At 40.2% G+C, this 22,813-nt stretch overlaps 3 protein-coding genes across 4 annotated transcripts in view; 2 read left to right on the top strand and 1 right to left on the bottom strand.

The window, feature by feature from the left end:
• The first annotated feature begins 4,059 nt into the window (after positions 1-4,059).
• Positions 4,060-10,601, top strand: LOC108038720. Its single transcript, XM_017115546.1, has 3 exons — positions 4,060-4,171; positions 7,045-7,177; positions 9,579-10,601. The coding sequence occupies exons 2-3, from the start codon at positions 7,045-7,047 to the stop codon at positions 10,139-10,141; spliced, it is 696 nt and encodes a 231-aa protein (XP_016971035.1). The 5' UTR covers positions 4,060-4,171; the 3' UTR covers positions 10,142-10,601.
• Positions 10,598-12,640, bottom strand: LOC108038719 (U2 small nuclear ribonucleoprotein auxiliary factor 35 kDa subunit-related protein 2). Of its 2 annotated transcripts, XM_017115545.2 has the most exons (5): positions 12,591-12,640; positions 11,714-12,532; positions 11,249-11,352; positions 10,971-11,127; positions 10,598-10,916 (listed from the first exon to the last, which is right to left on the bottom strand). In XM_017115545.2, exons 1-5 carry the CDS (start codon positions 12,602-12,604, stop codon positions 10,616-10,618), a joined length of 1,395 nt encoding a protein of 464 aa, XP_016971034.2. In that variant the 5' UTR covers positions 12,605-12,640; the 3' UTR covers positions 10,598-10,615. The 2 variants fall into 2 exon arrangements, with proteins under 2 accessions (XP_016971034.2, XP_044315872.1); XM_044459937.1 differs by lacking the exon at positions 10,598-10,916 and having other exon boundaries at positions 10,983-11,097; positions 11,222-11,352.
• A 654-nt stretch (positions 12,641-13,294) lies between these two features.
• The window catches only part of LOC108043712 (neural cell adhesion molecule 2), a 71,205-nt gene continuing 61,686 nt past the window's right edge, over positions 13,295-22,813 (top strand). Inside the window, exon 1 of the mRNA XM_044460037.1 lies at positions 13,295-13,704. Coding sequence (XP_044315972.1) covers positions 13,662-13,704 — 43 coding nt within the window. The 5' untranslated portion in view covers positions 13,295-13,661. The remainder of the gene's footprint in view (positions 13,705-22,813) is intronic.

The following is a 22,813-nucleotide window of genomic DNA, read 5'->3' as shown; positions in this document are numbered from 1 at the left end:
ATGGGGGCGGGGCCGTGGCCGGAGTCTCATTCATAAGCAGCACTTCGGATACGAAGATTCTTGGCAGTGTGTGCGCGAAATGTGTGTCAAAGTTTGCTGTACTGCACTGTGCATTTTCGCAATCATCTCTTCGTTTCGTTTGTTTGCCGGTGTCTCTTGTATTTTATTTTGTTTTTTTTTTTCATATGGAAAATTTTTGTCACGTTTTCCGTGACGAATTTAAAATGCGCCCGGGCACTTAATTCTTTTGTGTCACAACGAACAGACCGTTTTTCGTCTTCACATTTTACACAGATGCGCTAAATTGCAGACATCAATCATTTTGATATTTTTTTTATGATTCGCTCATTGCGTAATCCATACTTTTGGGGTATGGGTAAATGGGTTCTTCTTCTCGACTTCACACTTAGCGCCTGAATAAAAGGTTTCATGACTGCCGTTGATTTTAATGCTGCTGAATGCTGAAGTTTGAAGTTGGCTCGAGACTTGGCAAGGTCTTGATTAATTTGTTGCCAATCACTTTTCGTGTGGTGCGACAAAAGCCCCACACTCGGCCAAAAAACAGCCAACGCAAACACAGCATTTAAATTTCAACTAATGTGTAAATGAACAAGCGACGGCCTCTTGGGGTCAAATTTGGCAACATTTCTCATCTGCCGATCGGGGCAAAACCATTTAAAAAGTATTTTTTTCATATTTTTGTTGTTTTACTCATTTTTGTTCGATTTGCCGCGGCCAAGCTTCTTGGCCGTAAAACAAGTTGCAATTACGCCCGGCAACCTTCACGCATTCCCCAGACGAGTTGATGCCCCAATGTTAATGACAGAAATTCTATATGGCCAATCAAACAAAAAAACCGCAGGAAAACTGTAAGTGAGCCAAAGTTCAATTCGATTCAAAGCAATCCAATCAAATCCCATAATTCGAGCTAAGGTCAGCCCAGCCGCTGGCCATTCTTTGTATCTGTTTGTTTAAATAGATTGATTATTTTTGTTTGCTATTTGAGCTGGCTGTGCCATTGTTGCTGCCAACAATTTGCATCTTGATTGTGTATATTTCGCTTGGAACGCATCGCATTGAAGCGGAAGCTGCGCTGAGATCTGCTTCAGATTTGAGATCTGCTCGAGCTGTCGACGGGTGCTTCCGCGCTCAGGGCAATCTGATCTTGTTTAAAGTCTGGCTTTGTGTATTTCGTATTTTCCTATTTTTCGATTTGGATTTGAACATCTTTTGATGTTTTGCCTTAGATTATGGAAATGCGGCAGGCAACACCATCTGCGCAGCCACTCGCCTGCCTATTGTAGTTGCAAAAGGTTTTGTGTCTCAGCTCACCCACCGAAGGTCGAACATCGCATAAAACTGTCAATCTGATCGACGGGCTCACGCTGCGTATTAGTAATCTGCGTGAATAGCGAATCATCGTTTGGCGATGATGATTAAGCCCATTTACCCAGAACAGTTTCTTGAGACTGTGCCGTCGATGCACAGCGGTTTTTGAACTCCACAAGGTCAGCGGCAGGAAGTGCAGGCAACTGAGACAAAAAACCCGAAATCAAAACACGATTCAAGGTCGAAAATGTGCAACAAGTGGAAAGGAAACAAAATCATCGACACAGCGGATGCAGCAGATGCAAAATGTAGAGGGCAAAGCACATCAACTGGGAACTGAGGATGTTGCAAGTACCAAGAATTGTCGAGAACACGAGAGATTCGCCTTCAAAATACCGAACAATGAGGTGTTAAATGCTTTTAAGGTGCAAATGGTTTCTTAATATGGAATACATTAATAAAACTGTTTTATATATAACTTTTGTTCCCAGATTCAGATAACAATTTTTGAAATACTATAAAGATTTATTATTTAAGATTCAATGATAAGTTATGATTGCCAACGTTTTATTATTTATGTTAAGCTGTCATGTTATCCTTTAATTTTATTGAGTAAACTACGAAATATAATAAGCTCATTTCCAGTTTTAAGGAAGGGACATTGTTTTCTAATATATTTATTATGATATTAATTTTAATGGGTAAATAAAAAGAACAAAAAAAAACAATTTTTTTATTGTAATTATATATAAATCATTTTAATTTGCTTCCTGTATAGTTCTTTTACTTGAATATTCTATGTACACTATATTTGTTTACTTATAAATTGTTACTTAAAAAAATAAACAATAAATTTCACTTAATTACATCTCCAACACATAACTGCCACTTAAGTGCATTATATTAATTGCCCTAAAGTCACATGACTTAAGCCCATTTGAATATTTCTTTGGAGACATCGCTGTTTTAGGCGGCCATAAAACTAATTAAATAATACTTCAAGTCAGAGATCATGTGACTCAACGTTTTACCTGCTATAGAGCCAACTTTGATCTCCGCGTGATCTCCGAAAGTTTCGTGGAAAAGGCCTTTTGCACTTCCTTAACCAGCACATCCTTGATCTACGTCACCAGCCTTCGGACCAGTCACCAAACTGAAAGTTTCCCAATCGGTCGGGTATTTCTTTTTTCTTTTTTGCAATATTAACACTGGCCAGCTAAATATGTAATTAATTTGATGCTAGTGTTAATCTGTTGGCCCAACACAATTCAGGGCTCTTCGGGTCCAAACCTTTTGCACATGGCGCCCCCAAGGCAAGTGACTGCGGCTCTATTAATAAGGCTAATTAAAATATGCAAAAGAGGGGGATGGGGAGTAACAGGGGGAAAGACCCATGCGGCGAGACAGAAGCGGGAATTGGAGCTCGGCCACGCCTTTTGTGAGCGCCGCTGCATTCAAATCCGCTTTCAAAATTAGTTCGCTATTAAACACAGGCACTAAATGGCAAACAAAAGTGCCACCCAAACAAACGCGTCCAAAAAAGCATCTTCATGGTCAATTAGCAGTCAACAGAAATGTGACAGAAATAAACGTAAGAAAAGACGAGTCAAAAGAGCGGCGCAGGTTGAACATTTGCGCTATCCAAGAGTCACGGGTTCAAATCCAGTCAAAATGTCAAGTTGATGATGACAATTAAACAGGATTAGCGACTTGAACTTGCCCCCATGAATCCAAATGACGCATTGCGACAGATTATATTTTTTTATCTGAACAGTGGGCGGGGCGGGGCGGGGGATTCACTCGCACAATCACACTAAATAAATTACATAATCAAGCGATCAATTTGCATATTGATGAGCGAAAATAAAAAGCAAACATAAAACGTTTTTTAAGAACAATCTCAGATCCGGCTGGCACCGCCAGCCACTTGTGAGGTTTTTGGGGGGTTAAAGCGGGGGTGTTTATGGGCAGCAGACGATCCTTTCCCCCGATTCTCTGCCAGTTCATTCACATGGTCATTAAAATCAGAAACAGAAACAGAGTTTGTAAATGGCAGAAGACGAAACCCATCGAACCGCTTTTGGCCTTTTTTTTTTGAACGCGTGCGTGAGGCAGAGCGCGGAAGCCAAATCATCAGCTCTTTAATGGCATTTCGAAAGTCTTTTCAAGATCAAGGCCTGAAAAAGAAGACAAACACTTCATCAAAAATTGATATATGAAGCTGGCCGGTGAGATGGATGCCAGCGCGGCGGGCCGAAAAGTGTTTGCATAAATACGTTTCGAAATAAAATACAAATACAAAATCTCGGAGCTCGAGTTTCTAGTGCCTGGCACTCGAATAACAACTACTTAATGGATCTGCGGCTATAAAAATTATCAAACTACAGTTTTAGCTTCGAACAATAGATTGAGAAGTTGCTTTAAATAAAAACTAAATAAATAAGAGGACTGAAAAAAGGTTGAAAAAAAAAGAAGAACGAAGGGGCGCACATAAATATTCATAGACAAGAGTTGTCGTTGTCTAAAGATGTTCTGAGCAGCTCATCTCGTTGTTTCTGTTTTCTGTTTTTTGTTTTTGTTATATGGCTGCCGCTGCTAAAGCTTCGCTGCAGCAGAAGTTGCGGTCAGCGTCGTCGTCGACTGCGCAGTCGCAGCTTTTCAAAGCTGCACGAGATGTTGTTGGTGGGCAGCCAGCGCGGCTTCGACTATAAAACAGTTTGCTGCTGCCAATTGACTTTTGTTTTCGTTTGCGTCTGGTCTCGTCTGGTTGTCTGCTTGGACAATTCGGCGACTACAGTATAGAAACCGTGCTGTGCAGTGTTATTCCAAATAGCAAGCAAAGGTAAGCAGCAGAGGCCCCCGCGTCCAAGGATATACAGTGTGCAATATACATATGCGATATGTGTGTGTGTGCGGACATTCGAAGGACTACCACAAGTGCAAAAGCCATAATGTGTCAATAAACAACCATAAATTGTACAACAAAATTGAGTGCTGTGAGCTGTTCAAGGATATGGAAACCTGATAAATCCGTAATCCAATCGAAAATATTTAAAAAAAAACCACTCAGAACTTGCAAGACCTGAATTGAAGAGAACTAGAGCTTATAGAGGGACTTAAGAAAACGAGTTCGTTGCCTAAGTCTTTCGTTTAAAGCCCCAATTTAAAAAAATGTTTCCTGGCTAAGTCTTTCGTTTGCGACATAAATTAAGAAAAGTTTACTGCCAAAGTCATTCGGTTGAGAACTTCCATAGAAAAAGTTCGCTGCCTAAGTCTTTCGTTTAAGAAAGACTTCGTTGTCGAAGTCTTTTGTTCTTTAAATTTACATAAGAAAGAGCCAGAATATCCTAAAAATCATAAAATATAATATTATTTCTGAGCCAAAACATAGTTTGCGCAATGCCGCACATGAAATTTTCCATAACCCAAAACCACTCAAAGAAAACCCGAAAGGAGAAACAGTCGTTAATGCATAAAGCCCACTTGGCATGTAATTTGCCCCCTGGCATCAAAGGGCACTGAGCTCTCCGTAGGTGTATAATTAAATGCCTCATCAGCTCGTCGACTGATTGATTAACATGCATGAAACAAGAAATGGACAAAGCGCTGATGGACAAGTTACAAAACAGCAACAAATGGACAAACAAATATGAAAAGAAAACAAAAAAAACACCAAAAAAGTAGCCACAAAACATAAATATTTCCCAATGCAGTGAGCGCCCGAACTCTTCACTTTGGAAATGTCTCTGACGAAAATGAAATCAATACGAAATCCACTTTTCATTATGTATTGTTACCAAATTAGGCGCTGACCGCTGATAAGCGGCAGGTCGTTAATGATTTATAGTTGCCAAATCAGAGGACAGCAGGCGATCAAATAAATACTGGCGTTAAAGATAAACAACACAGACACGCAATCGCCGCCCGAATCGAATCCAATTAATATGCAACAATTTCAAGCTGTGCGGACATTGAGCCCCAATCCGATCCGATCCGATGCGATGCGAATTGCATTTGCATAAGGAGGAAGAAACGACTCTAAGCCGGGGCTTTAATTAAAATGCTCGGCGACGTGGAAGGTTCTAGCCGAAGACACGCAGCGTCTGAAAAGCAGGCGATAACGAGGACGGAAGCTAACTTCGGCAAGCCGAAGTTTTAATACCCTTGCAGACTTAGCCGCAATTGCTAAAATTGAAAAAGTAGCGAAAAGAATAACAAATGTGTAAAATAATAAGCCCGAAGTCTTCTTAATAAAAAACATCAAATTTTGACCGATTTCACCCTATTGTTCCTATGGGAGCTATAGGATATACACGTCCGATCAGCACGAGCTTTTACCTTGATGAAGGAATGCCTAAAAAAATACGATTTGAAAAAATTTATGGTAATAGCTTTTACACTGCGCGAAATATGCTGAAAAACATCAAATTTGGACCGATTTTACCCTATTGTTCCTATGGGAGCTATAGGATATAGACGTCCGATCGGCACGCGCTTTTACCCTGATCAAGGTATGCATAAAAAAATAAGATTTGGAAAGATTTATGTCAATAGCTTTTAAACTGCGCGAAATATCCTAAAAATCATTAAATTTTAACCGATTTTACCCTATTGTTCCTATGGGAGCTATAGGATATAGACGTCCGATCGCCACGCGCTTTTACCCTGATCAAGGTATGCATAAAAAAATACGATTTGTAAAGATTAATGTCAATAGCTTTTACACTGCGCGAAATATCATAAATTCTTGCAAGATATATCCAATTGTTCCTATGGGAGCTATAGGATATAGACGTCCGATCGGGGCGATTTTCAAACTTGATCTGCGTACATATGTTTTAGGACGATTGTGAAAGTTTCAGATCGCTAGCTTTTAAACTGAGCTCGCAAACGGTATTGAAACAGACGGACAGACGGACAGACGGACAGACGGACAGACGGACAGACGGACAGACGGACATGGCTATATCGACTCCCCTATTGATCCTGATCAAGAATATATATACTTTATGGGGTCGGAAACGTCTCCTTCACTGCGTTACAAACTTCTGACCAAAATTATAATACCCTCTGCAAGGGTATAAAAAGTCAATAAAACCAGTTAAGGTCAGGCAACGCTGCTTGTGTAATCAACATGTTTGCTGCGGCTGCTGCAGATGCTAAATACATTTTTATTTATGAATAATGTGATGTGCTGACGGTGCTGATGCTGATGCTGATCACGTTGCTGTGCTGCGCTGCGCCACAATAAAAATGAAAATGAAAATAATAAAGTCTCAAGTGTCGTCGTCGGTCGTCGATCGTGGATCGTCGATCGCCGATGGTTTTGGCGTTTGGTAGTCACTGTGGCACTGTGTCAGTGGCCGCCGGGGGCAACCGGTTGCGCATCCTTGACATAAAAACCGATCTCGATCTCGCACCGGACCAGCTTACATCTTCGGATCGGCCAGCGAGTTGGAAATTTATACGAAATTGCGTATACGCAATGGTCTGAGGTGGCGAACAAAAGGGCGCGGCGTCTTTATCGCCCGATAATCGTGTACAAATTTATGTTAATGACAACGTGTTAACAATTTGCATATCTTTATCTGTAGCTGTACCTGTACCTGTGACTTGCCAAATCGCACATTGAATGGCATTTTGTCTTACCAAATGTTTTGCCCATGCTCACGCTCCTGTTTCTTTTTCTGTCTTTTTTTCATATTTGGCCTGCAGATGAAAGTCACACTGGCGTTAGCGACTTTCTGTGTGGTGGCGGCCTGCAGCCATGCGGCCAGAACCACCACCACCACAGCGACCAAGCCGGGTCGCTTCCTCTCACTGCCCGTGCCCGCCAAGTGCGCTAGCCGTAAGTATTGCCTGCCCACCAAATCATTAACCCATCCATTCCCACAATGGCGAAAAGTAAAAGTGACGAACGCGGCGAGAATATTAAGCGGCTGATGCGTCTTTCGGTTGCCAAGTTTGCACTTGAAATCGTTTGGCAATGCGACGTGTGGGTGTAACCACAACAGGCAGGGGTTTTTGCTGAAGGTCGCTGACGTGATTGTAAGCTTTAGTTTCAACTCACTTTCTTTGCCCGCCTTTTTCGTAAACAAATTCCTTTACCACACAAAAATGTTATATTGAAAATATTTCAAAGTTTTTTTTAGTTTAAAAAACCTATTTCTTTTGAAAAATATGTAAGGGAATTATTGTTTTTCTGGCTTGCTCATTTTTCAAATGTCTTAAAACACTTTGAATAAGTGGCATTAAATATGTTTTTTAAATTTTGGGATATATTCAATAAATCTAAATAATAAATTAATTGCTTATTAATTTTTAATACAAATTAATAATTTACATCTTCGAAAATAATAAACTATAGATCATTAAATGTGATAAATCCGTAAACAATTTGTGTTTCCCACCGTAATAATTTTAATGTAGTTAAAGTGAACTCATTTCCCCTGCTTTGCTTAGATATTAATTATTAATTGCGAAATTAAAAGGGGTTAACTAGTAACTAGTTCAGTTGAAGTGGGTTTTCCTAACTTATTCTAGCGATGATTGCCGCTGCAAGTCATCGCCTGAGATTATAAAGATTGCATCAGGGCCCAGAGTTCGGGACCAAACGGGTGAAACGCCTGAACAATAGCATCATCGCTGCATATCCGGTACACTAATGAACACTTTGCAGTTATTGCTAATTAGACAAACCCTAACTCACACCGGCGCACATACTTATGGCCAACACACACTTTAAAACTAAGCCCAGCCGTTAAACATGCAACTTAATTTTCGGGGCGTCACCGAGTTGCATTTCCAGTTTTTATTTTTGAGCCAGTGCCGTTTCGTTGGCAGCGATTTAGATCTTTCATCTCATAGAAATTTCCAGTTATACAAGCGCAACTTTTTTAGGTCTCCCAATAGTTAAATCGCCTGATTAACTATTCAGACTTAATTACCTTTTGTAGACAACTCTCTCAGGCGTGCAGTCGCCCGATAATTAACATTCGAAAACGGTTTGGTTTTTCTAAGTCACTGTTGAAAGATGCCAATCGCAAAACGGGGAATGCAGCTGGAGTCGCAGTCGCGGTGTCGGGATTATTATGCAAGTTTCGGTTAGGAAAATGCCTAGCCAAGATGAGTTTCAGCCAGCTGTGGCTATATTATCGCCTTGAACCGCGCACAAAAGGGCCAGAAATGTGGAGAAATTGCAACAGGCGGCAGTGCTAAAGCGGCAGCAAAATAAATAATAATGTGCAAACAATGGCAAATAAGGCCATTATGTTGGATTTAAGCCGATTTGACGTGAAGTATTTGGGAGGCGGAGCAAGGGGGCAGTTGCAAAAGTGGCTTGAAGTGGGGCTAATGACGCGTGCCCGCTGTGGCAACAGGCTTGTTTTTGTTTACTTATTTTTTTTCTTATTTTTGGGGCGTGCCCGGGGGCGGACATATCGCACATTGCGAAGACTTCCAAAGAGGCAGCTAATCAATTGGAAGCTGGCAGCTCGCTCAGGCGAAACAAGTTCGAGGATGGAGCTGTTAGGCGGGGGTTCCCATTGTTCCTCGGCGGACAAACAAACCGACGAAGTACAAAAAAAAAAAAAAACAGAAAACCTTTTGACACCCAAGACAAAAGGAAAGCGGCAGGCGCAAAAAGAAGCATGCTGCATAAATTGCGGAGATTGCGTAACCCGCCGCCACCGGGGAAGTTGTGTAAGGCCTGGGGCAACGATTTTTTTTTATTTTTGGCGCTACTTGCTTTCGGTTTCGTTTGCGCTTGTGCCTTTTTTCTTGTTGTGTGCCCATGATGGGGCAGGCTCCGAGACATTGCACTGGGTCTCGAACTGAAGATGAGTATGCAGCCGCGCGGAAAACCGGTTGCCACAGGCCACACCCACACTGCTAAAAATTTATCGCAAACATTGACCATTTATTAGGAATTTTCTTTGGGACAAAGTATTTGTAAATTATTATTAGGGTAAAAGAATTATTTTAATATTGGTTTTCCCATTTAAACTATTTTTGTATTTGAAGAATTCAAGAGTAAAATAATTTTGCTTTTATTTCAAAATTTAAATTGTGAAAAACCATTTTAAAGCATATAATCATTATTTTGAGAGGATTTTAAGATGTGAAGCTTAGAAATCCGCCTTTGTATTCGCATAAAAACAAAAGCCAAGCCATTAGTATCGATATTATTTGCCAGTGCAGTCCCAAAGTACTCCCCCACTCACCGACTTTCTCTTTCTCGACTCTCACAGGTCCCAAGGAGTTCTCCTACCGCGGCAAAAACATGTTCCTAACCACCCACGTGCCCGCCCTGGCCAACAAGAAGGTCGACTGGCTGGATGGCCGCAATCTGTGCCGCGAGTACTGCATGGACCTGGTCGCCCTGGAGACCCAAGAGAAGAACAACCTGATCTTCCGCGTGATCCAGCAGAACGATGTGCCGTACATCTGGACGGCCGGCCGTATTTGTGACTTTGCCGGCTGCGAGAACCGTCCGGATCTGGAGCCCAAGACCGTCTATGGATGGTTCTGGTCTGCAACCCGCGAGAAGATCCAGGCCACCAACCGCATCCCACAGGGATGGGGCTACAACCCGTGGTCGCAGACTGGACACAAGAAGCGCCCGCAGCCAGATAACGCCGAATACGACATCAACCAGACCAAGGAACAGTGCCTGTCCGTGCTGAACAACGTGTACAACGATGGCATCGCCTGGCACGACGTGGCCTGCTACCACGAGAAGCCCGTCATCTGCGAGGACAACGAGGAGCTGCTGCGCTATGTGGCGGCCACGAATCCCGGTATCCGTCTATAAAGCGGGTCGCTGGGCGTTCGCTGTTTGCCTAATTTTAAAGCTACTTATTATAATATTCCTTAAATGAGTTTTTGTATAATTTTTGTTTGTATGTGTACGACGAAAACGGAAGAAAGCAAGACAAATAGACTTTAGAATTTACAATTTCCGATCTTACCACCTATAATACTGTCATCAACCCTCCGCTCCCCCCCAGCACCCAGTCTCACTTTCCCTTTCTCGTTTCAAAACTGCCAATTTTACGCGTAGAATTCTATTCCGTTGTAAACAATTGAGTTGTTTTCAGACTGCACTTAAACTATTTATAAGCAATCTTAAATTGCTATGATATCTTTGTCCCTCTGATTTTCATCCAATTAAGAAATTCGGAATCTCTAGTATTTTGTTTGAGACACTCATGTTTTGCCCACAAAGAGATTGAATAAAATTTTGTAAAGATCCCATAAAAAATTTAAATGAATACTTTGGCTTTTATTAACAATGGTTTTGATGGTGATGATTGGATTTGGAATGGCTTCCACTTCTTGATCTGTGATTATCATGGTATGATCCTGAGGAACTGTGATCTCTTTTAAAGCGTTTACCACGATTCGATCGGGATGACCATTTATCACTTCTTGATCTGGAATTATACTCCGACTGATGGGAATCACTGAGATCTTGTCTTTTCCTAGAGTTTTTAATGCTGTTGCCCAGGTCTTTGGAGTTTTCCAGCTCCATTTCAGGGCTCTCTGACCACCGCCAGTTTCTGCTATGCTCATTTTGGTCATCCCAACTGAAAAGAGGTATAATTAATAAACATGTTTTGACTAAAAATAACTTATTATACCTGGGCGTTTTCGCCGAGGGAGTTTGAGTAGATTGTCGTTCACTTCTTGAACCCGTTGTGTACTCCAGTTCCGTGTTGAAAAGGTTGTTCGGATTTCGAAACAAGTGCAGATAGCCGCAGCCGTTACCTTTGGGACATTTACGTGTTAAGGACAAACCTTTAAAAAGCCACAGATTGTGATAAAGAAAATATGATTATAATGAATATAATGGGTTAGGTAACTGAGTGAGTTTTCTTTTGACAAAGGATACGGCTCTCTTGGCATGCAGTTCACGTACCGCAGACTGCGCCACGCCAGGTTTTCAGGTTGGAGAACTCTACGCTCAGGCGCTTGGATGCATAGAATCTACCCTGGAGACTGGTAAAAGCGCGAAGAGCTGATCTGAAAACAAATGAAGAGGTAAATCAAAGGATCAGTAATTAAATTAGATATCGTAATTTTGAAGACTGCAAAAATTATTTCGATTTGTGTTAGTTGAGATCTATTTGATAAAAATAATTTTCCGGTTTTAATTAAGTTTTTATGCAATTGTTCATGAGTGATTAAATAAGATGTGTGATGTAATTAACAAAAAAAATTCCAACTCGCACCAAAAATACAATAAATATGCAATTACTTTCTCATAAAAATGCTGGAAACTAGGTTTCATGTAAAAAAATACGAGTTTTTTGCATATAAACAATTGTAGATAAAAATGCATAATTAATTTAAAACTAATTGTAAATAAAGTTCCCAGACAAACCGTTCGTTTGTGTATTCCACAAAGACATTTCCCCTCAGATGTTCCAGCGTATTGCGCACAGTTCGGAAGTTAACGATGGTGCCAAACTTTTCCAGTTCCTCGACGGCGTCGTCGAAAAACTCATCGTAATCGCTGCGCAGATCCTGTTCGGTCAGCTCCAAGTGTTCCTCCGCCGAGGCGTACTCTGCGTGCGCCCGTCGTTCCTGCAGCATGGAGTGGTTGAAGAAGTGCCGGATGAGGAGGATCCTCGCCAGCATGGGTCGTCGGTGGTTGAAGGTGCAGGTAAGACCGTAACGACAGCAGTTGGTACGGGTAAAGAATTCGCAGGGTCTTTCCTCCGGATGGGTTTCCATCACGCGGAGCAGGTGATTTGGAGGCTTCTCCACTCGTGGGTTGTTCAGGTACTCTGCCATACTTTCCATTGTGGCATCAAATTCGGCGGCAGCCTTGGCGGATTTTAGAAGTTCCTCCTCGCGCTGCTTTCTTTTAATTTCCTCCCGTTCCGCCCGCTCCTTGGCCTGTTCCTGCTGCAGCCGCTCCAGTTCTTCCTGCGCTTGCCGTCTTTTGGCCTCGTCCATTCGGAACTGTCGCTGGACAATGGCCTCGCGTCGCAGCCAGGACTCCTTCGCTTCCTGGTGCTCCCGTTCGGCAACCAGGCGCTGAAACTCCTCCATTTCCTGCTGTTTCTGCAGCCATTTCTGGTAATCAGGCTGCAAAAGCCTCAGGCTTTCCTCCATCTCCTCCAATCTGTCGCGTTCTTTTGCTTGTTTCTGGCGCCGCCGCTTCCTCTGCTGCTTCTTGACCAGTTTCCTCCTCGTTCTATACATTTATACACATTGTTTAAATTATATTGGTTAGTAATTAAGCAGTTATTTACCTTTTTCCCGGCATTGTTGCAGAATCAAAACATTGGATTTCGGCGAGCAGGTGTAACGAAATTATGAGTCAGTAACGAAAAATACCATACTATATTTGTGGAAAAATACCACAAAATACCAAAGCTATAGAAATGGGGTGACCCTAAAATGAAATTTTAAAACTAAGCTTTAACCGAAAATATGGGTTTAGGTTTTGGAGTGAAATAAATTTATGTTAAGTCTAAAACATTTTATGTTAATACTATGATCAGCGTGAGCATCACAGGCGAGTCGATCTAGCCATGTCTGTCTGTCCGTCCGAATGTCCGCCGTCTTTCCGTAATTATACTCCATAGAAATTAAATTACAAAATAAAATATACATTTTAACACATGCATTTTATTTATTGTAAATATAAAAAGATCCCATAATTATAGTTGCTTTATAACAATTATAACTATTGTCCCAGTTTATTTCTCCATATTCCCGAAACTTGGTTTTATAAATGGAACTGTTATATTTACAAGATTTGTAAAAAATATAACAACTCTAACAGTTATAAGCAAAGTTGTATAGTAAGTTTATTTATCGAGCTTTCACCACTTCGAGCTTTTTCGAGCTGGGCTTGCTTGCAGCGACATATTGCAGCAACATTGTATCCGGTCGAGAATGTTGCAAATGCCGAAGATGCGAAAAAAAATCAAATTCAGTGATAAAGTAAAATTCGTGCGCGTTGGTTCTACTACTTCGTGTCCCAGAGAAAAGCCTTTCTCCTGGCTTTCTCTCGCTCTCGCCATCTCGCTCTCGCCGGTTAAGCGGGTCGTGAGCTCTCTTTTGGCGCTCGGATCCGAATCCGCAATCCGGAATTTAAACTCCGGCTCCGTCCGGATCGCCGTGCTCATCACAAATATTTGAAACTGCTAAACTAAGTCAAAACAATTGAAGTGGAATTCTCGCGGCACAATTTGATATTAGATAAATGAAATAATTCACGCCACTGGCACTTTAAAGCGTGTAATCAGGTCACAGGAATTCAAACAAACATATTCTGATAGTAATAATAGAATTTCATTATTGCTGTGGTCCTCGCAATGCGACTAATTGGATTTATTCTGAATTTGGCAGCCCTAACAGGTGAGTGACTCCTGCACAGGAAAAAATAAATGCTATTGGCCAAATTAATATATTTTAATATAAATGATTAGAATGAATAACGCATTTGATAAGAACATTCGAATGACCTTTTCTGAGTGCATAAATATGCATATGATTGCAATGCATTTTATAGGTTTTCACAAGATAAATTTCATTTTTCCATTTACACCACAGAGTTATTAACAGTTAATAGAAAAAATACATTCTTCTGCCAAATAATTAATTTGTTTTTAATCATTAAAATTTTTGGTTTTAGTAAAACTAGGATCTTATCAGTAAATAAACGGATCTAACAAAATAGAGCACACGTAATACATAACAATAAAGAACATGACTGTTTGTAAAGAATAGAAGAACTCTCTATACGTTAATTCAACCTATTAATGTTTTTTTAATAAGAGTAATGACCTCGTGTTTTGTTTCAGTGTGACATTGGTTGTGGTTCTATAGGGGGGATAGGGGGATAGTGAGGTGCCCTCTTCCGAGTTACGTTCTGCGTTTTATTTTCGGCCTCATGGACAGCGTTTATTATGTTCTTGGCTCGCCGTCGGACAGTTACGAGCTTCAGTTTTATTCATAATGTGGTTGTTTTTGTTCCTCTGCAGCCCGGTCGTCTTCTTCCTCTTCATGTCGTTACGTATTTATCAATATTTGCTTTCGGTATTTAGTTTTCTAGCTCAAGTGTCTCGTGGCTAATAGAAAATCGATGGTGGCACATTGTTGCACATTTCGCTGGGCTTATAAGTATCTCGAAGATACGAGTGTATCTCGCAGCTTGGCAGCCCTTTTGCAACTGTTTTTTTGAAGTCGATGTCAGTCAACGATGTTTGCTCTGAGTCTTTCGATCAATTTCCACTGCCTAAAAGCTGTCTGAGGGGGTGTTAAGTCCCTCTTGAATGGCATTTCCATGGCCTGCCACATGCCTTTGATTTCCATGGGACCATTTGCCATGGTCCTCGTCTCTGGCCGACACTTCAATCTGCATGCTCCACATTTATGTGGCACTGCGTTTTCGGCTCTTCTGTCTCTCGACTTTCTTTGATTTCCATCCAGCCACGACTCGTCCTTTTCCTCCTTGTTCCCCCCACTCCACTTTGGTCCTTGCAAATATTTAATTTAAGCCTGCTGACATCTCTCGCCGAAGGGTATCAACAATTTGTGTGGCTCTTTGTGGGGCAATATACGAAGGGCAAACAATGATTTTAGCTATTTGAGTATTTAAACTTACAAAATGTTGTGTAAAAATTAATTTTCTTGTCTAAATGTTTTGGAAAAACGAATCCAAGACGAATCTAAACAACGTTCGTGAACATATATTGAATACTTAAAAATAAACAAAAGGTTTTGTAAGCTATATAAACACATTTTCAATGAATATGTAATCTTTGTAAAAAATATATACATTTAACATAAAAAATATTTATTAATCCTGTCATTTCTTATTCGTTGATGGTTAATCTATAATATGACTTATTTTTTTAATTAAGCTAAATCCACTTTCACAAAATAAAAAATTTTGTTTAATATTTTTTTTACTGGAATCTAACAAAGAAACCCCTTAACATAGTGAATCCAAAATTCGTCATTCATTACCCCACTTTGTCCTTCTTTCGAGTATAAAGCTGCATTTGCAGTTGCTTTTATCCCTGGTAACTGGATCCTTTTGCGCCTGACTCCGTTTATTTCTGCTGCTGTGCCCCACTTGCGGTTTTGTTTAATTACGCATATTACTCCGCCTTTCGCCGCCAGTGTCATCCCATCGCATCCTTTGGCCCACCACCCGACCACTCCACCACCCGACACATCTCCATATTTCCATTGCCCGTTGCTGTTTCTGTTGCTGCGGTCACCTAGTGACGGGGACGAGTGTCTTTGGTCGGATCTCTTGAGGCTTGTCAACGGCAGGGTGAATTTCCGGAGACGGTGGGGTCGAGTTGCATTGCGGTTGTGGGGCACTTCCGCCCCGGGGATTGTCAAGTGACCAACTGCCTCGATTTGACCAACTGGCTTCGAGGGTGACAGAGCTCGCAGCAAACCGATGCTAAATCGGGCTGGTTAATTACTTTGCTAAGTGCTGCTTTCATCTAACATCCCGGCCAGAAAGACCTCTGTCCTTCTCGAATTTATCATATTTACCCAGTAAATTCCACAAATTAAAATCAATGAGAAGCCTGCAGCGGAGGCAATCATTAATTATACAAGCGGCAGGCTGGACGCTGTTGCCTCTGCTGCTAATGAGGTAAAGTGTCGAAAGCAACGCCCCAGCTGAAAAAGCGTGCCATTACTTTCGGACGGCACTGTGCACCGTCCTCTGCGGGTGGGTGTGCACTTTTAATTGAGGGAAAGGTCAGCGTCGCATCGATTTTAATGCAAAACGAGCCGACAACAAACAGCGGACACTCGACCCATTGTAGATAATGTCGGGGGAATTTATAACAATTATCTGGTAGGCTTTGCCATCTGCACAATTACAAATTTATTATTTTTGGCTCTTGGGTGTTGAATGTTAAATTATTTTTGGGCAAAGTCAAAAAAGTGATTTATTCACTAATTAATACAGTAATGACTTTCAAAATATTAGATTATTATTTAACATTGAGCTTTAAAAATATTAGGACTTTTTATCTTTAGATAACCAATTGATATATTTTATATACATTTTATAGCATACTTTCAGAGCCCAAAAAAATATATTTCGATTTAACTATCTAGAGCGAAAAAGAATAAAAATTATTTGTTTTGGAAATTTGGCAAAAATTTTACCTAAATAAAAATCTGCATGAGAATCACACTTCATCCAATGTGCAGTAGTGTAAGTGGGGAGAAGAAATAAGGGCCAAAGGGTGTTAGTTGTAGGCGTAGATACATGCCCACGCATGGTTCGGCACTGGCGATTCAATTTAGTTTGCCACTTAACCCCAGAGTGCCCCACGCGGCGGTTGGGCGGCCACCTTTAACTCTCGCGCTGCCCGGAGGGCGGACGCAGTGCAGAGCATGATAAATTGCCACTTGACTTTGCATATTTGCGCTGTCAACGGGTCGTGACAAGGGTGATGGAGAAGATGGAGTTCGGGAAGCAAACACAATACACAGAAAAAAAAATGTTTCTAATTTTTAAAAATATAAAATAATACAAGGAAACCTTCCAATCCTCCTGTATAGCTTTTTAATAAATATTTTAAACATATAAAAAGTGTTTATAATATACACGCTTATTACCCATTTCTTTTTCTTTTAAAAAAGTTTATATTTAACTATCAAATTATAAGAGTCAATTTACACTAGCTAATTTATATTACAAAATATTTATAAAATTGCAAATTCTAGAATGAGAAATTTACAAACAAACTACTTAAAAAAGACAATATTTTAACACATTTTGAGTATTTTAGTAATATAAGTCATCCTAATTCCTTTATTTTAATGATAGTCATTGAAGATATTATAATAAAACACCACATCATTGACGATACTATAATAAAGCACCCTATTTTTTTCGGTGCATCTCCCCATCATCGGCAGCCACAAAACGGTTTTTACTCACTCGCTCTCACTTTACTGTTGTCTATTGAATTTGTTCAACTTGTGCCGGGCGACCGAACTTTGACTTGTCCTGAAGTTTTCCTTGTGTGAAAGTGGTGGAGAGAAACAAACTCATCAGCCTTGACACCATTTAAGTTTTTGGGAACCAAGCGGGAAGTCAGAAGCGAACCACGTAGCACAGGAGCTGGCCATTGTTGTGTGGATCGGGTGTTTCATTTAACTGACACTTGCAAAAGTGTCCTGTCATCCTTGCCAGCTTTCCGCCCACCACCACCCACTGCCATGTCATGTGACCATTTTCCTTTTTCGCCTTTCTTTTGCATACATGATTTTGGCTGTCTTCTTTTTTATGTCACTTTCTGCTCGCAATAAGTATTCGTTTTGTTATTATTTTTAAAATCCGACAAGCACTCCACGTAGAGTGGCTGTCAGGTGGTGTCGAGTCCTGCATTTTAGGGTGCCACTGACACCACGTCCCCCAATTCCCCATCTTTTTTCTGCCGGGAATCGCGGCGTGAATAATTACAATGGCCATTTTGGCCCGGGGTCGGAGGCAAACTCAATTTGTTAACACCCGAAATGTGTCAGATCTGTACAAAATTCTGTGATTCTGGGAAATGGTTTCTGGGTTGTATACTGCAGTTAATTGGGGTTTAAATTGGAACAAAAGTTACAAGGTTACAAATTTCACAAAAAAAACTGTAAGTACACTGAACGTTTTTGTTGTTGTATGAATCAACCAAATTTTACAGTAAATTTTTGTACATCTAATAATTTGTTGTTCAGCTTACTATACCTTATTGAGTATTAATAATTCTCAACTGATAAATAGAGCTTACTTAACTGTAATTGTAATAATAGAGCCTATTTTAATTGATAAAAGTTGTTTAAGTCTTTATGTGTATCATGACTTACCTATATACCTTACCTATATACCTACCTATATACCTACACCCACATATCTACCACATAAATATATTTACACTACGCATTTGTCACACCCAAAATCATCGGGTCCCAAGAGTTATAAACAAATGAAAGAACCCCAAATTATCGGCTTCCACGAGTGACCAATTAATGTAAACATCCTCTTGCGTTATAAACAAATGTCCCCAAACTCCAAAAAGCATTTATCCCCCAATTCTGTAAAATTGCAGACGCAGCTCAAACCTAGATCTGGATGCCCAGTGCTCTTATTTTGAACACTCTCAATTTATCAATCGAGTTCATTCTCCCAATCGAAGTTAAATTTATAAGTTCGAGTTTTAAGTTAAGTCTTATAAGGAGCAGACCTATCTCTATTTTGATCCATAAAGAAATTGATATTTTTTTTCAAAGTGTTAAATCCCAAATTTGTTATTAAATGCAATAAAAACTAGAAAATATTGTTTCCAGCTCTAGTTATGCTCTGATTATAGTTAAGTGGCAAAACAAATAAATGTCAAGTTGAAGTCATACATTTAAACGAATCTATTCAAAAACAGTTTTGGACAAGGAAAAAGAAAAACGTAAGATAAGAGCACTTTTATGTGTCCACCTTTTAGAAAATCAATTTACGCTACAGTTATAAAAATACCAGAGAAACCGCTGCAATTTGTGCAGACATTCATTATTTAGCTGGCACTGGTGTGCTGGGGTTGACAAATTCGAGTGCATCACACCGAGAGCGACGAGCACTTTGACATTCCAACAAATTGCTGTGGCAATTACAACGCACCGAGTCAAATGTCCAGAAATCATTGCACTTGTCGCAGGAATGTGCGACAGTACAACAGAAAAATAAATGTTTAACATTTGCTGTGTGCTCAATTTGAATGGTATCTCTCCGCTTTGTTTATGATTTAATCAAATGCTCATTAATTAAATGCCTTTCAGCCTTTGTGCTCCTTTTTTTCCCTTCCCAGAAAACCACAAAACGGGCGCTGATGATGTTTCAATTTATCATCAATTAACCTCTGACCCCCGACGGCAAAGTTAAACAATAGATGTGATATGAAAGAGGCAGTCAGTCAAGCTCGGTGTTGTAAGCTGCAAAACAAAAAAAAAGTGAGGGGAAAAGGGAAAACTGGGAAACCATTCAATGCAGGCATTGTGCAGCTCGGGGCGTAGCCAGTGTGATATAATTTAATTAAATGTTTAAAAGATATGGGCTTATACCTACCATAAAACACATGCCGATTTACGAACGAATTTAATTGATGTTTATGCATGGCCCCATTCGAATGAATTGGCCAAACACAATCGCTTCGATATACAACACCGCAAAAAGTATTGGCAAAAAATCGTTAATAATAATCGATTTGTGTGTGTTTTCAATCAATGCAAATAAATAAACAGGATGAGCGTGTGCAAGGGCATTGCACGCATTGCACTCGCCAGGGAATCCGGAATTTAATCGCTGTTTTATGGCTCTCTGTCCGACATTGGTTTTCCATTCTTTTTTATTTCAGTTCTTTTTTTTACCAATTGCTTTGGCACGGATTTATTTATTTAACGGTGGAAGTATTAAAACTAAATGCTGCTGAAAAAGCCGTAAACAAATTGCTGCAAAATGATCACTCTGTCAATACATCTAGAAATGAATTCATTGCGGTCAGCGTATAACAACCCAATTTGTTGTGGTACAAAACCGATACCTCTTTCTGCTAATGGAAAAAGTCTTTCATTTATTTTAGGCCTTCAAATATAACATTTGGATTTCAATTAAATGTTCATAATGAATATATATTTTAAAATTGAAAGAAGCCAAAGCCTTTTGTGGCCCAAAGCAAATACCTTTTTTAAGTATAATATACCAAACTGTTTCAGCGGCAGTTTCCACTTTGCATTTTCCGCCAGCGGCAGGAAAAAAGGCATTTTAAACTCTGCGGCCAATTTATGTGGCGGCTGCGATTCGCCATGAATACAAAAAGCGGCAGCAGAGGCTGTACTTATGTGTATGCATATGTGATAAAAGGCAGAGCGACTCATAAAAAATGCACCACATAATGCCGCATGACCCGGCCGAGGCACGCCCACATATACATATAGTAACCCTCGGCCCCCGGAAAAAAAGTGAATGAAATAAATGCGCGTATTGTCTGACAACAAGGAGGAATAAAAAATCGTATAACCAACCAAGGAAATAAAGCGCAAAAGAGGAGCAAGAGCAACAGAAGCTGATGAAGAAAAACTCCAAACCGACCGACAGTTATTATAGCGAAGTCTGCCAGACAAGTGTGTGTGGGTGGTTGGGATGGTGGGTGGTGGGTGGGTGGTTGAGTGGGTGGCACTGTGTCTGTGTGCCAGTGATGCTAACCTAGTTTATGACAGAGTTTAAATTATCCCTTTGTTTTTGCCACAGTGTTTTTTTTCCGCCCAACAAACAAAGCCAAATCGCTCGACTTCGAGCCGTGGAAAACGACCAGGCTAAAAAAAAACACAGGAACAGTTGCATATGGTTGTGTGTGTTGGCGGTTTCTTTTGCATGTGTGTGCGTTAATGGCGATTCCACCATCAAGAAATTGCATATTAATCAACTGACGGCAGGAGGCCTCTCATAAATGGAGGAGTTCCAGGTGGTTAAGGAGTATATATACCCTGCAGCTAATTGATTTTTTTTTTTTATTAATCTTAGGTTTTACAGGAATTGTAATAATATACAGAGTTCATGAGTATGCAAAATTCTATTTTCAATGGAACTTCATTCCGAAAGATGACACGGTATCACTTTAATTAAGATATTTAAAATGTAAGGTGAAATAATTAGTATATTTTACACCATATTTATTATTTTATAAATGTTATTCATAGATATAAAGTTTACTTTTTGCTTTATGAGTTCTTAGTTTTATTTTAAACGCTATTTAGCCAACTACAACCATAAACAGTTTGAATATACCCCATTTTCAAGAAGGGTACTAAAACTCATGTATAAAAACGTTATGTACCTTTAATGACACATCGAATCGTGTGGCGCATTTGTGGCTTATAAGTAGGGCTGAGTCCGAGTGCGGGTTTCGGCGGGTGAAATCTCTAATGGTGTCTTTAACGAAGGCTAAAGAGATTTCGCCCTGGTTTTTTCCCCAGCTGTAGTTGCTCTCGGCCATATGACAGGTCTTTATGGCCACGCAATAAACACAAATTGCCTGTCATATGTGCGCTTTGTGTAACGAGCTGGGAAAGTCAGGAAGCTTACCAATTTGTTCCGCAGCGACAGTGTGTGTCCATCGGAAAGCGGTCAGAGAACGCCTACGAGGACTCAGGGCATAAATCTGCCGTCCTTAGGGAGTGGTGGCCACAACAGACGTGAAGCCACTACACCATCCACACCACTGACAATTGAATTTATTGAGCTGAAGTCTATCAATCAGTAAATACGAAGCCGCCTGAGCCAGCCATTCCATGGCCATGTGGCTATCCGGCGGAGCCTTATAATGACATACCCGTAAGAAGTTTGCCCTCAGCAATTGTAAATTGCTATTGTTTCGCACAGTGAATTAATTTACATGTTTCAACACTTGAATAAACATTTACGATTTATTCATAGCCAATCTCCAAGTTTTCTCCTTAAAAGATTTTTCATTTGATTCTTATTTTAAAAGCTGGGAGTTTTTTGGAGCCAAAATTTAAAAGAGGATTTAAAGAAGTTATCTTAAAGATATTTTTTCTCACAATATTGACAAACAATTAGTCTTAAAACCACTCATTTAAATTTTTTTATTAATAATACTTAATAATGTTCCATATTCAAAAGTTGTATTACCAATTTATGTAATAAACAAAATTTAGTTAACAAACTTAAAAGACTGCTATTAATTAGATAAGTTTGGTAACTAACTAAAATATAAAATTTGCTTCTTTAAACTTTATGATGTATAGAAAATTGCTGAACATTTACGTAATGATCATCCTGAATAAGTTAACCCCTTAGTAAATAAGGTTTAATAATAAATAAGAAAACGTAGGCTACCCAAGACAAAAGGTTTCCATCCTATTAGGGAACTATTGGGAGAGAATCACCCACTGTGCGTGAAGGGATAATGGCTCGTGTGTGAAATCCTCTGAAAACTGAGGCTGAATTATGGCCAAGGGGGAGCACTATAAGACGCAATCTCGTTAGGAGGGCCCCAAATATTATGCCTTGCACCTCGTGTGGAACAAAAGCATAAACAGCCGCATTAAGTGTGTGCTACTAAGTTATGCAAAAAGGGGTAAAGGTTAAAGGATAAGCCCGATGGAAACCATTGGGGGCTGGCCATCATAACTGGCAGTGCAGTTGTTTGCTGCCAACAAAGTTGTGGACCCGGGCACTAAATGTTTAATGAATTGCATTAGCCGGCGAGTGGACCGAAGTTTAGTCTAATTAAATGTGGTTCCCAACTTTGGCAAACGACTCGGGCGACTCGAGAGTCGGCCACGCCCCACTCCGGCAATTTGTCACTCCTAATGACTTGTCAGCGGGCGCCTGGGCGAACATGTTGCTGCACTGCATCCTCCACTCCTCTCTCACTTCTCACGAAAAGCCCTTTCATCGACTTGAGAACCTAATGTAATTGAAAAGTTT

This window comes from Drosophila rhopaloa, unplaced genomic scaffold (genome assembly GCF_018152115.1).
Source record: "Drosophila rhopaloa isolate 14029-0021.01 unplaced genomic scaffold, ASM1815211v1 contig_2, whole genome shotgun sequence".
NCBI lineage: Eukaryota > Metazoa > Arthropoda > Insecta > Diptera > Drosophilidae > Drosophila > Drosophila rhopaloa.
The sequence above is the reverse complement of the archived record's forward strand: the minus strand, read 5'-3'. Positions and strand labels throughout refer to the sequence as shown.

Coding starts and splice junctions, on each gene's coding strand:
- LOC108038720 (XM_017115546.1), top strand. CDS start 7,045: ATGAAAGTCACACTGGCGTTAGCGACTTTCTGTGTGGTGGCGGCCTGC. Junction 7,178..9,578: donor GCCCGCCAAGTGCGCTAGCC/GTAAGTATTGCC, acceptor CGACTCTCACAG/GTCCCAAGGAGTTCTCCTAC.
- LOC108038719 (XM_017115545.2), bottom strand. Junction 11,128..11,248: donor CTGGCGTGGCGCAGTCTGCG/GTACGTGAACTG, acceptor GGCTTTTTAAAG/GTTTGTCCTTAACACGTAAA. Junction 10,917..10,970: donor CCCTCGGCGAAAACGCCCAG/GTATAATAAGTT, acceptor ACCTCTTTTCAG/TTGGGATGACCAAAATGAGC.